At 35.2% G+C, this 13,724-nt stretch overlaps 1 protein-coding gene across 1 annotated transcript in view; it reads left to right on the top strand.

Annotated features, from left to right (window-relative positions):
• The window catches only part of LRP1B (LDL receptor related protein 1B), a 368,685-nt gene that overhangs the window by 303,502 nt on the left and 51,459 nt on the right, over positions 1–13,724 (top strand). Inside the window, exons 67-76 of the mRNA XM_088168291.1 lie at positions 2,355–2,461; positions 3,102–3,231; positions 4,204–4,310; positions 4,646–4,778; positions 7,988–8,110; positions 8,566–8,688; positions 8,947–9,084; positions 9,597–9,731; positions 10,387–10,506; positions 11,654–11,895. Of these exons, the coding sequence (XP_088024417.1) occupies positions 2,355–2,461; positions 3,102–3,231; positions 4,204–4,310; positions 4,646–4,778; positions 7,988–8,110; positions 8,566–8,688; positions 8,947–9,084; positions 9,597–9,731; positions 10,387–10,506; positions 11,654–11,895 (1,358 nt within the window). The remainder of the gene's footprint in view (positions 1–2,354; positions 2,462–3,101; positions 3,232–4,203; positions 4,311–4,645; positions 4,779–7,987; positions 8,111–8,565; positions 8,689–8,946; positions 9,085–9,596; positions 9,732–10,386; positions 10,507–11,653; positions 11,896–13,724) is intronic.

Below are 13,724 nucleotides of genomic sequence, written 5' to 3'. Positions count from 1 at the left end.
GAAATGTTATTGTTAACTCTTCTCAGGTAATGCCTTTCTGGAGGGAGAATTTGCTTTCAGAGTTTATTTGGATTTTTTTTTAAAAAGTTACTTTAAAAATAGTGTTTCCTCTTTCAGCAAACTCCAATAAAGGAAAATTCCTTAGGAATTAATCTTATTCTATCTAACCTATCTTATTCCTGCTAAAAAGAAGACACCAGTATTTTTTGTTTAATTTAATGTGATTAAAGAAAATATAATGTACTGTAAGCATTGAAACAAAGCAAGCATAATGATGTTGTAGCAAGTCATTAATTCAATTAGTGTAAAAATATTCGTGTTGCTACAAGTTCTTCCTGATGTTCGTGTTGCTTCTATAGGTTACCAAGAAAACAAATTAGTTAATTTTGTCCTGGTACCAGTTTGTATCCCAAATGTTTTTCCTGGAAAAGAGTTTCAGTGTTTTGGTAAAGCAGAAGCTGAAGAATGCTGTCCTTCATGGGTTAGACAGAAGTCTGTTAATTCCTTTAATAATGTTTTGTATGAATACTTATTCCTTTCTAACAATCTGAGCACTGATGGAAAAGTTCTTTTCTGTGTTCATATGTAAATCACAGAGCTGGATCCCAGCAGCAGAAGAAATATTTCTTGCAAACAGAGAATTGAGTACTTAGCTCTTCGTGTACATTTTTTTCAGCATCAAATCTCTGCTTATAAATAATTTATTAGCAGTATAGCAAAAGTATTTGCTTGTATTTTTCCAATCAATATAGAAACATGACGAATGGAGGGTTTGGGGTTTTTTTATTTTTTTTTCTTGTGAATTACTTTTCCCACAAAGTATTTCCTTCATATATTTTATCATATCATGAAATTATCCTTCTTGGCTGTTGAAAACGAAAAGAATCAAATGTCAGGGACTTGGTAAGGCTTACACTTTGAAAAAAAAATTGAGGTAGTGTGCATATAATCTGAGTCCACATAAATGCCAATTGCTGTTGATGTGCTTTTAAAATTAATTTCCTACAACTTCAAAATTAAAATTTGTGCCTACCTGAAAAAATTTCAAACAGTGTAATTTTGAATCTTTTCGTGAAGTAAAGAGTGGGAAAAGGCAGTGGAAAAGTTAATTAAAATTATTTCTTTCCTGAAATAGTTTTTGATTTTTACAAATCTTGGGGGGAAAAATCCCAAAGAAACAAAACACCTGAAGTTGAATTTATGTTAGATCCATTTAATTTATATCTAGTGTATTCTCATGCTGGTATTAACTAAATTTTTCTCAGTTTGAGGCCTCTAATATTTTGTTTCCTTTTCTTTATCACTGTGGTACATTTTACAACAGCATTCATGCTTGCACCTTCCATAACTCACTAAAGGACCTTTCAGCATTACTCAATTTATTGCTCTCCATTCCTGCTGTCCATTGTTGCTCTCTCCTGTCTCTCCTCTTTTATTTTCCTTCTTCCTTTGCTTCAGTCACTGTCATTTGCTCTTTCCCATCTCTCTGCTGAAAAAGTTTTACTAATTAATCCTTATTCTTGATTTTACATCATTTACATAATGCATTGTTTGCTTTGGTGGAAATAATCCCACAAATAATCCTTGTTTTCCTTTTAAATCCTTTTCTTTCCCCAAGCCCTCTGACTGGCAGGTCTAAATTGCATATAGAGACTTGCTTAACTCCTCCTAAATCCCCAACACCTCTCTACCTTTGTTTAGTCTAATGGTCCAGCGTCCAGAAAATGTCTTTTGTAGTGGTCCTCATTTTCAGGATGAAAGCACATGATGTTCTCCCGTGGGAATCTTCCACAGAAGTCCTCCTTGCCAATGCTTCTGTGTCAGCAGTAGTGAAAACTTTTATTTTATTTGAAACACCCATCACTGGTGCTCCATTTGCCATTCCCCTGAATGCTGAGCACAGGGGAAGCTGACTCCTGACACACACACCCTAAAAGTGCTACTGTGTGATGGAAAGTCAGAAATCTGCTTAGTTCTAATTACATTGGATATTGACACACAAAATGTACTTCTGGTCTCTGGTACATATCTCACAAACCCTGTCATGATATACATGTGTTGAAATTCATAAAATATATATACTCAGCATCATGTTATTTTGCAAGGAAATTTGATACAACTGAAATGTATGAAAGCAATGAAAGTATTTTCATTAGCATCTTACTATATGTAAATGAAATTTAGATTAAAAATATAGTGGAATAAAATTCCACAGAAAACCACTCCTTATCATTTACAAGCTAATTGTTTTGAGTTTTTCATAGTGATTGATTGATTGATTGATTGGGGGTTTATATGTAAAATATTTAAAGGGAATGCTAATAAACCTAGGGTTGTTCCTTTTCTTTTTTCAGAGCCTCAAACATGCACTTTAAAAGACTTCCCTTGTGCAAATGGAGACTGTGTTTCAGCAAGGTTCTGGTGTGATGGAGACTATGACTGTGCAGATGGCTCAGATGAGGTAGGCATCTTCCAGAAAAAGTATTTTTTCAGAGAATTGGTTGTTTTATACTGTTGAAGAATGGATTGCTGTATAGAAATTTTCTAAAAGGCGAAGTGGGAACTCTACCCATTAATCCATGTATGAAAATATCACTATTAATTAAAACAAAACCTTGATGTAATTATTCTAAAAAGAGAACATGCAAATAAATGAAGTAAAGTTTAAGAGTATTCTACATCCTCTTGTCCCAGCAATGATTTGAACCTCTTCCCATCCTGGAAATGCTTTGTGTCCTCATTGGGAAACCATTATTTTTACACACAGCACTGGTTTGGTTCAAGAGATTTTTTTGAAAGAACAATCAGAAGCCCGCTAGATAATATTTTGCTGTTTTTCTGTTATTTTAATTTTTTTTTATTATTTTTCTCCTTTTCCTTTCCTGTCAATACTAGACCTCAGGTGTTTCCCAGCCATTTAGAGGCCGTGAGCCACTGTTTTGTATCACATCCACAAATACTTTTCATTTCACAAGACTTTAATTACTACATATTTCATAACATGTAGATTTATGGGCTGTAACTTCTGTCACCAGCTGCATATTTAGCAATGTTTATATTAAACTCTTGCTCCTGTTGACTGATTGTTTCTTTTGTACCAGAGGTATTGTGAAACAGGCTGTTCCAGGGATCAGTTCCAGTGCTCCAATGGCCAGTGCATCTCAGCAAAATGGAAATGTGATGGTCACGAGGACTGCAAACTTGGGGATGATGAGAAAAATTGTGAACCAGGTATTGTTCTAAATAATGCTGAAATATAAAGTGAAGCCAGGAATAAATCAGAGTGAAGGAAGAATATAACACAGCAAATCAAGATTTCTTAGGCACTATAGCAGCAAGAAAGTACAAAAAAATCTGAACTACTTTACCTGTTGAGTTTAAATCATTGTATCTTCCTACCGGTGTTTTGAAAACTCTACTTATCCACAACTCTGCAGAGTGAAGCTTGTGGCATTGGTATTTAATTTAATTATTTTGAATTATAATTTGATAATAGATATTCAACATATAAAACTCTGCTTTGAAAAGGTCAGTAAATCTTGGTATGTCCTGAAATGTTTTGTGGTCTTCATTCAAAGTTTAGTAGTCCTTATGCAAAGACTTTTTCTACTAAAATATTATTATTATTTTATTTTATTTTTGCTTTCTTGGAAAATGCAGTTTATTTTTGCAGGATTTTTCCTAAATTTCTTTGTAATCTAGATGTAACTGATAAAAACCTATGACAAAACTCTCCTGATTTACAGTGCAATAAAAAATTTTCACCTTTATATAAAACATCCCACTTAATATTTATGTATTTTAATTGTAATACTATATACTTTCCAAGAAGTTTCCTAAAAATTTAGCTTATTCAATTATAAATTAGCTACATTTAGCTAAACTCTAAGCCTATTTTAAGGAATGCAATTTTTAAAATATACTAATTATCTGAATATATGCATGTGTGTAGTTGCCCTTATAACCAAGCATAAGGAGAAAACAAAAGCTTCCAAGTAGAAAAGCACAAATACCTTTTCACTATCATTATACAATTTATTTAGGATGCCACAATTCAGTTTTGTCAAATATTTTATTGTCATTTACGAAAGTGCTTAGACACAAGTTTGCTCACTATATTAACCACAAGAAAACTTTAAATGAAAAATCAATTTATTCACAAATTGTCTTTTTCTTAATGCTAAAATATGTGTTTGTAACCAGCATCTCCAACCTGCTCCTCAAGTGAGTACGTGTGTGCAAGTGGAGGCTGCATTTCGGCATCTCTGAAATGCAATGGGGAGCTGGACTGTGCTGATGGATCTGATGAGGTACCTGACACATTTCTGCTGATTTCTTTGGGCTTTTTTTGTCAATTTTTTAGTTCAAAATGTGCTTTTTTTTTTTGGTGAATTTTTTAGATCTCAAAATAACTGAAAGGGCAAATAGGGTTTTCTTGTATCCTTTGAGTACTGTCAGATAACGTTACTGCGTGTTTCCGTGCTCTGTGACAGATTTTGGAGTGCAGAAATTATTTTTTTCTCGAAGTCAAACCCCAAGCATGGTTCTGGGGAGGTTTCCATAGGGTCTGCTCCCTGCTGGCAGTGTAGACAAGCTGTTGTTGCTGTCATTCATTAACCCAGAGCTCGTGTGTGTGCTCACACAGATGGATTGTGTAACCGAATGTAAAGAAGATCAGTTTCGGTGCAGGAACAAGGCTTACTGTATCCCTGTGAGATGGCTTTGTGACGGGATCCATGACTGTGTGGATGGCAGTGATGAAGAAAACTGTGACCAAGGCAAGAAACACTTCTCTAAAAAACTTTATTGGGCTTTTTATGAACACACACATTGCAAGTTAGTGGTAACCCGGCCATTATGAGTGGAGAAAGGAAAGTTGTGTGACCTCTTCTGACAAAGACAAGGGATCTGCAGGAATAAGCAAAACTTGGGTTGTTTATAACTTGTTCTCCTTTCTGTTTCCCTCTCCAGTGATGCAAAGGTCATGTTGTTACTGGAACCATATTTTTTTTCATCAAGGAAATCAGCAGTAAATCTGGTTAATTTCAACTTTTATAGGCCACAATAAATTACAAAGCCATGCACAATAAATTACACAGCTGTGCAATATAATGAACAGTTGCTAAATAAGTCATCTTAAGAGCCCAGGTTTCTGTTTATTTCAGAGAATCATAGAGCACTTTGGATTGGAAGAGACCTTAAAATTCATCCAGTTCCATCCTCTGCCATGGCAGGGACACCTTCCACTATCCCAGGCTGCTCCAAGCCCCATCCAACCTGGCCTTGGACACTTCCAGGGATGGGCATCTCAAGCTTCTCTGGGCACCCTGTGCCACTGCTTCACCTTCGTTTTTGGGTTTGTCCAGGAGCAACTTGTTCATCCACAGAGTCCTTCTGGCACATTTTGACTTGCTCTTTGTTGGGGTACATCACTCCTGGGCTTGGATGAGGTGATGCTTGGATACCAACCAGGCTCTGCTGGGCCCTCCAGGGCTTTCCCAAGCAGATCCTGGAGAAGCCAAAGAGTGCTGTCCTGGAGCCCAGTGTAGGGAGCTTGCTCTGTGCCCTCCTTGCAGCCCAAGGGTCTTGAACTCCCCACTCCATGGCCACTGCAGCCCAGGCTGCCCTTGAGCTTCACAATCCTCACCAGCCCCTCCTCTAAGTGAAATTAAATAGTTTTTTTTTCCTAAAGAATAATTTTAGTTGGCGTTTTGTCATCTTGGTTTTTTTTGTTTTGTTTTTTTTTCCTGGATTTTTTTCTTTCTTTTTCTTTAAAGTGAATAGTTCTAGGTGTTAGCCATCTACAGTCACATGTTCTGTGCATAAATTCAAAGCATAATGAAGTAAGTTATATGTGATAATAATCAAATATGAAGCAAATGTAGTAAAAGATCCTTTCCTTGTTTTAAATCTATTACACTCTGCATAAGGCTAAAGGGGGGGGGAAGATGTCATGTGGAGATGATTAAGTTTGAAAGAGAGATGAGAAAATTCAGAGAATGTGAAGAATATTCCAGAGATATTCAGTTGCAAGAAGACAGATAACAAAGTTAAAACTAAATAAATAAATAAATAGCAACCATCTAGTCCATTGTAAAATTGCTTTTAAAATATCTGGACTGTATCTCTTTAAAACCCAATGAAGTGTAAGTAAATAGTAACACACTTATTTTATCTGATGCCCACATTATTCTTCGGGTAGCATAATGGAGCTTCTGTGAACTGAAAATTGCTTATGATACAATAAGAAGCCTATTCCTAGTTGGTTATTGCTCTCATACTTTGTATTTATGTCACAATTATGATTCTGTTGCAGAAATCTATTTTCTAAAGGAATTATGACAGGCAGAGCAATCACATGAAACAAATGCCAGTTTATCTCACTGATAAGTAATTTTTTTCATCTTTGCAAATACAGCAAACACAAATGGAGTTTTATTCTACAGCATTCTAAAATAATATCCACAATATTTATCTGTGGCCCACTGTGCATGTTTACAAAAATAACTCTCTTCAATCTTATTAAACAACAAGAATGATGGTTATATTGTGATTGCACACACTATTATTTGGATTCATGCCTTTCATCATGAAGAGTACTTGAATTTTATATATTTTCCTTGGATAATTATATAGGATAATTCTGTTAATGTTCATAAGTTACATTTGCCATGGGAGTGAATTATACCTGGTAGCATAGTGTGAGAGCTCGAACATCCTTTTATGCAATGGGCATTTCATGGAAATTAGTTTTTTGGGGGAAAAAGTTCAGCCATTCTGAACCTTTACAGCAAAAAAAAAGCCTTCTGTTGATTTTAATGAGGTGTGAACAGGGCACTGAGTGAACGAGTAAAAAGCCACTGAAGCCTGATGTAGCCCTTAGAGTGGGTGTAATGCATTGAGGTAAGCCACAGTGAGAGTTTTGGCATTATATAAAATGTCATTGTTTCCTCCTCTGCAGGTACATACTTTTATTTCTTTTATACTCCACTGCTCTCAGGAAACTGAAAATCTAGTTACCAAAAAAAGATGTGTTTTATAGGAAATTAATTGCAAGAACTTTCCATAACTTTGTTGATTGGTAATGATAAAATTTAGTCATAATTGGGAAACAAATTCTTTCTTACCACGACACACATTAAAACTGAATCCACCTTGAACTAATTTTTAAAGCCTGAGAGCACTCTGCCCTAAAACATTTTCCCTCACCCTATGTTCCTCTTTGTTAGATGATTCAGAGCAGATGGAAGATTTTATTCTTGCTCGTTTCTGTGTTCAATAAATATCCTGATGAGGCATTTCAGAAGTTACAGAGAGGAAGATCCTGTCAGAGGTCACTGAATTTTATCTGTTCTGTGCCCACATGGCCGGACCTTTCCTAGATACAGCATTTAGAGGTGGTGGGGGTTTTGCAAATCTGACCAAGCCAGTTGCTCCTCAGGAGAAGGAAAAGGTGCTGCCTCATGGCTGATGGGCTGCAATCACTTTGTCCCTGATGTGACTCAGAGAGTGGAGTAGGAATGAGAGGAGGATCAGACATTTGTATGGAACAAACCTGGACTGAAGTGGCTTTTCACATGTTTGGCCCTATTTCTGTTTTTATCATTCTCTGATGGCCCAAATGACTGATGTACCAGCCCAGCCTTGGCTGAGAGGCTGCATCACCAAAGAGAGTTGCAGACAGGGAGTTCAAACATTTCCTGGGCAAATGCAGATGGAACATGCCCAATTGGTCTCTCGTTTGGGAATTCCCAGCTAGCAGCCAGGAACAAGAAGTGTTTGGTCAAGGAAGAGATTTTTGAATGAGTATTCCTCTGCCTCTCCAAGCTGCTCCTTTGGGATCTGTAAATTTAGTTATGCTACCTGTGTTATTCTCTGCAAATAGTATATGATAAATGGTTGTAGTGGTTTTATCAAAAACTGACATTCTTTTGTCTCTTTGTTTTTCCTGCCTTTTTGTTTTTCTGTCATCTTTTCATCTTTCCAGGGGGAAATATATGTAGAACTGATGAATTTTTGTGCAACAATTCCCTCTGCAAACTACATTTTTGGGTTTGTGATGGTGAGGATGACTGTGGAGATAACTCTGATGAAGTTGCTGAAATGTGTGGTATGGCATTATATTTTTCAGAGTTTTTTGTATAATAAACCAAGACTGACATTTAAGATGTACAAATATATAAAGGCATGTGTGTCTTAAATTTTGTTTTGCTTTTAGAAGATAAGCTTGAAATATGTGATACAGTTTTCTTTTGTTATTGCTTTTCATGTAATTTCAGATATTTGATATTTGCCATTTTTGAGAAATGAAACTGTTCTGTAGGAAACTCATAGAGGGAGGGAAAAGTTACTTGTGTGATGTAATATTGAGCATCGTTATACTTCCTACTTCTTTTGCTTTTTTTCTGCCATATTTACTGGTTCTCAAAAAAAGGAATAAATCAACCTTATAATGTAAAATGTCTAAACGAAGACCTTAGAGTGCCAACACGTATCTGGCTTTTATGTGCCATTAAAAAAGGATTAATATCTGGGTAACAGCTGATTCTTTTCTTTGCTGTGCAGTGAAGTTTCCCTGCCCTCCAACGAGGCCACACAGGTGTAGAAACAACAGGGTTTGTCTGCGGCCTGAGCAGATTTGCAATGAGGTCGATGACTGCGGAGATAACTCGGATGAAGATCACTGTGGTAGGTGAAATTATCTTTCGGGGCTTTCAGATCAGAGAAAACACCTTGAAGGCAAACTTTGTTCCACAGATCTGCTTGTCCTTCAGAAAATCTTCACTGGAGGTTAGCAGATCAGAATTTGAGACTGAAAGAAATTAAGCTTGAAATAATTTCCAGTAGCTTAACGCTTCGCGGTCATTCCCATTTGTATGTGTCTAAAATAATCCGAGAATCTTGCATACTGATTTATTTTTCTCTTATTAATCTGTAATTATGTAGATAAAATCACGTATAAAGCCAGACCGTGTAAAAAAGACGAGTTTGCTTGCAATGACAAGAAATGCATTCCCATGGAGCTGCAGTGTGATTGGTTTGATGACTGTGGAGATGGCTCCGATGAGCAAGACTGCAAAATGAGTGAGTTGGGCTGGCAAGATCTGCTTTCTTGATTGTAGCAGAAAAGAAACAATTAACCCAGACATTCATCTGTGCAAGACCTATTAAACAGTACAGAACTCTGCTTAACGTAGTTCCTTCTTTTAGTTAAAAGTGAATGGAATTCTCTACCACAAGAGCAAGGCAGATTTTATAGCAATTTTATAGCAATTCGAATTGTAGCAGTTTTATGGTGTAATTATAAGTTCTTTATGAAATTGAAGTACGGGCTGATTGTATTTTGTTTCATATTTGCAACAAGAAAAAATTTAGTATTTAATTTTACTATTCTTGATGGGAAATTGTCATTGTATAAAATATAATACATTAAATTATGCAGATGTTGATAAACACTGCAATGGCATTTATTTGTTCAAAATGTACCTGATGTTCTTTAAACAGGAAGATGAATTTGTTTGTTGTTATTACTTTAGGTCTCACTTTTAACACTTTAAACAAATCAGGGATTTTTTAGACATTTTGTTTATGTTTAGGTGTTGCTGAATATACATGTGAAGATAATGTGAATCCTTGTGGAGATGATGCATTCTGTAATCAAACAAAATCATCCCTTTTGTGTCAGTGTAAACCTGGATTTCAGAGAAACAGGAGGAATAGACAATGTGAAGGTACACATATTTTCCATCTTCCCTTGTTTTAAAGTATTAAAAGTCAATTTTGTTGTCAATTTTCTTTGCTGGAGAAGGGGGAACATAGCATGTTTCAGATAACGGTTTGATAGTTATGGGAATAAGAAATTAAAAAACAAACAAACAAACAAAACAACAAAACCTCCCCACCTAAAAAAAAAAAAAACCAAACCAAAACAAAACAAAAAAACAAACAAACAAAAAAAAAAACACAAAAAAAAACCACAGAAAGGATTTTCATTTTACCTGGAGAGGCTATCAGAGATTTTACATTAGTTGTGAATGTCAAAAGGTTCAAGTCAGGCTATTAAATAATTTAAGAAGTTAATGGTTTTTTTTAAAGTCTAGTAGATTATTTAACATTGGTGTGGAGGTTGGCATATGAGAATATTTTGAGATGCTTAAAATAATGAACGTGCATAATACAGAACTGAAATCAAAATAAACAGATAGAAAGTGAAATTCCTTAGAAAATGTAGTCTTGATGTGTATGATGCCATACTGGTCAGCAGGAAAATGTTTATGAGTTTCCTTTGTTCATCTACTTTGTTCCATGATTGTATGAACATGGTAAATGATAGTATATTAAACTACAGGTACAAAAAAATTTACAATTACAAATTTTTCTTCATAGATATCAATGAGTGCATGGTATTTGGTGCCTGCTCCCAACACTGCCATAATTTAAAGGGCTCTTACAAATGTGCATGTGAGAAAAATTATAGGGAGAGGAATAACAGTTGCATAGCAAAAGGTAAGGCTGTAAAAATCAAAATTGTCATTTGTTATATAGGTTTTCCATAATATTTGAAGCAAATTTCCCATGGGAAGATAATTAATGAGTCATTAGTATTTGACACATAACATGTACTCTCTCAGGGTTTTGGCATCATTGCCTGTTACCAAAGAAATCAGATTATGACATGGGAACAAACAGGGTTACTAATTGAAGATAATGGTTTGTTATTATAGGAACACAGACAAAATTATGAGGGTTTATAATTTAAAAATCTGGAATCATTATCCTAAATCTGAATTCTCCACAAGCTTAATTTCCATTGTAATACAGTTCATGCTTCCTTCTTTCCCTCGCTGATATTTGCTTTAACCAAAGTCCTCTTTGTTCTTGCATTTATCAGGAGGAAGGGAACGAATGATGTTTGATATTTCATACTCATAAAAAGGAAGTGTCTTGGACAGGCATTTTTTAATTGATTCTCTATGGATAAATGTGATATGAATGAGGAAATAAAAATATTCCAAATACATTCTAAATTATCAAATAGATTTTAAACTTTCTCAAAACTCAATGAATTTATATTAGAGAACATTTTCTTATGAATAATATACTCTACAACACCTGTATCTAGATGGTATCTGGCTATCTGAAATGAGGAGATGTAAGACACAGGTTCTGTTGCAGTCAATTTCAAAATTTCATTGCCTTCACTAAAGATAAAATCATTCCACTTCTAATTTCCAATTGAGCAATTTAAAAACATGTTCATTGACAGCTCTGTGTTCCTTTAATATATACCTTTAAGATCCTTTAAAGACAGAAGGCATTTAAAAATATGGATTCATATGGACTGAAAGCACTATATCCTGTATTTTTGTATATTGCCTAAAAATGTTGAAATCCTTCTATGACACAGTCCTTAAAATATAATCCTGGTGTCTCACTGTGTGCTTGGAGAGCACTGAAGTTGATTTGTTGATAACAGAATATCAAGCATTTATTGCCCAGAGTGTAGGTGTTTTTGCAGTCTTCAACAACCAGAAAATAATTTTAACATCAGAAATTATATCAGCTGAACACCAAAAAGCTACTTGAGTCAAACACACTGATTTTGCATTAGTTGACATTTACCTTATTTTTGTTTCATTATAATAATCCCTAGGCTCTGAAGATCAAGTTCTCTATGTTGCTAATGACACTGACATCCTGGGTTTTGCATATCCATTCAACTACAGTGATGCTCATCAGCAAATATCACATATTGAACACAATTCAAGGATAACTGGAATGGATGCATATTTTCAAGGGGATATGATTGTTTGGAGCACTCAGTTTAATCCAGGAGGGATTTTCTACAGAAAACTTCACGACAGAGAGAGAAGGCAGAGTAACAGTGGCTTGATAGTAAGTGATCAAAATCAAAGATTAAATCATACAAATTTCATTCAATTTATTTTTCTCTTCTGACTTTCCTATAATAGCATGGGCTGATTTAGTCAATTAAAATGTCTGAGAATGATTTTATTTCAGTGATATGTATGGTTGCTAAAGCCTTTCTGTTCAAGACTGACAGATTTGGTAGAGTGTCCAAGACAACACAATTGTAGGATTTAAAAACTTTCTTACAGAGAAATGAGCACTGTATTAGAAGCTCGGGGAGTCTGCATACCATCGAGATTTTTTTATCTCAAGAGAGAAAAGGGAAGAATATAATATATAGAAGAAGAAGGCCATGGATTTCAAATCCTTAGAAGACAGAAAATGTAGATAGGCTAAACACAAACTTAATTTGTACAGTGATCATATAAACAATAATATTGGCAGTTATTACATATATTTAAATATTAAAATAATTAGTATTTCTTCCCATTTTTGTTGAACTGCATATTATCTTATTTTGAATAAGCATAAATGTAAGTTTGGACTTTGCAACAGAAATGTAGATTTTCATAAGCTTGGTTAATTTCAAGTAGTCTTTACTTGAAAATTAAAAAAATGCAGGTTGCTACTCATTTTTCCTAAAATATTTCAACAAAATTCTCTATATATTTCAACAAAATTCTCAGATGTTGAACTGAAAATGATGATGTGGTCTTTACATTGGTGTTTCTATAATGCTGTAGGTTTGGATTTTGGGTTTTTTAGTCTTTACTGATTTTGACAGCAGAGTAGAGTTTTTAGTTTTTTCTTGGCCAGTTAGGAAAAAACATCTGTCCAGCTGTTTCATGTTTCCTTAAACTTAGGAGAGGTACCAGTGCTGACCTCCCATCACATGACTGCTTTTATACACCCAGCAGAATAGACAGGAGTAGCACCAGTAGCCCAATCTTTCATCTATAATTCACACACATCTGAAACCACTTCTGAGTGCATTCCATCCAAGGATATTTCCTCTCCACATGAATGACACTCCTGACCTTTGACACCAGCAAGGCAAAAAGCCTCGGGATGTTGGCACCAATGGACCCTGAAGATGCCTTGACTCTGCTTTGGCATCTCTGTAAGAGTGGTTCAAAACCAACACCTCCACCTGCCCAGCAGAAGTGTCTAGATTTTGTTCAGAGAAAGTGAATGGCAAGTGGATCTGAAGTACAAAATAAGGCCTAGGATATCTGTAGGTCATCTCTGTCAATTGAGTTTTGCAGAAGGATACCTGTATGGAAGATGTGGAGTAACTCTACTGTAGAGTTTTTCTCATTTAAATGTGGTGTATATTTCTGTTTAAAAAAATCCTGATAAACAGGTCTCTGTATTGAGTTATTCACTGGAAAATAATGAATGTGTAAAGCCTTGTGAAGTTAGTGTTGAGAAGGTTGTGGTGTTATTTATTTTCTTTCTTTTTGCGGGGTAATTGGCAGAGGCATTCTGCAGCAAGAGCAGTTTGCTGACCCACAGCCTCTCTAATGGATCTAATGCTTTCTTAGAGGTCCATAAAATTGAGCATAAGCTTCCTTCAGGCATCTTCATAGTCCAGGGGTTGAAATTTTCACAGCTGATTTGTCATTGCCACCCCTGTTTAAACTAAGAGAGACAAAATATTCTTAGAATTACAATTTTTCTAACGTACTGAAATATTTTTGATTTTTGTATCCTCTTTTCACTATTATCTGAGAACACCTTTTAGTCACTTCCTTTTTGATTCAAAGATATTGGAAAAATGATGTTTTTCTTTATACCCCATGTTCCCCTGTCTCTTCAGTGCAGGTAGGTCCTTGTGACAAAGATTCAAGCCA

The sequence above is a fragment of the Sturnus vulgaris genome, chromosome 7 (genome assembly GCF_052056855.1).
Source record: "Sturnus vulgaris isolate bStuVul1 chromosome 7, bStuVul1.hap1, whole genome shotgun sequence".
Lineage (NCBI taxonomy): Eukaryota > Metazoa > Chordata > Aves > Passeriformes > Sturnidae > Sturnus > Sturnus vulgaris.
The sequence above is the reverse complement of the archived record's forward strand: the minus strand, read 5'-3'. Positions and strand labels throughout refer to the sequence as shown.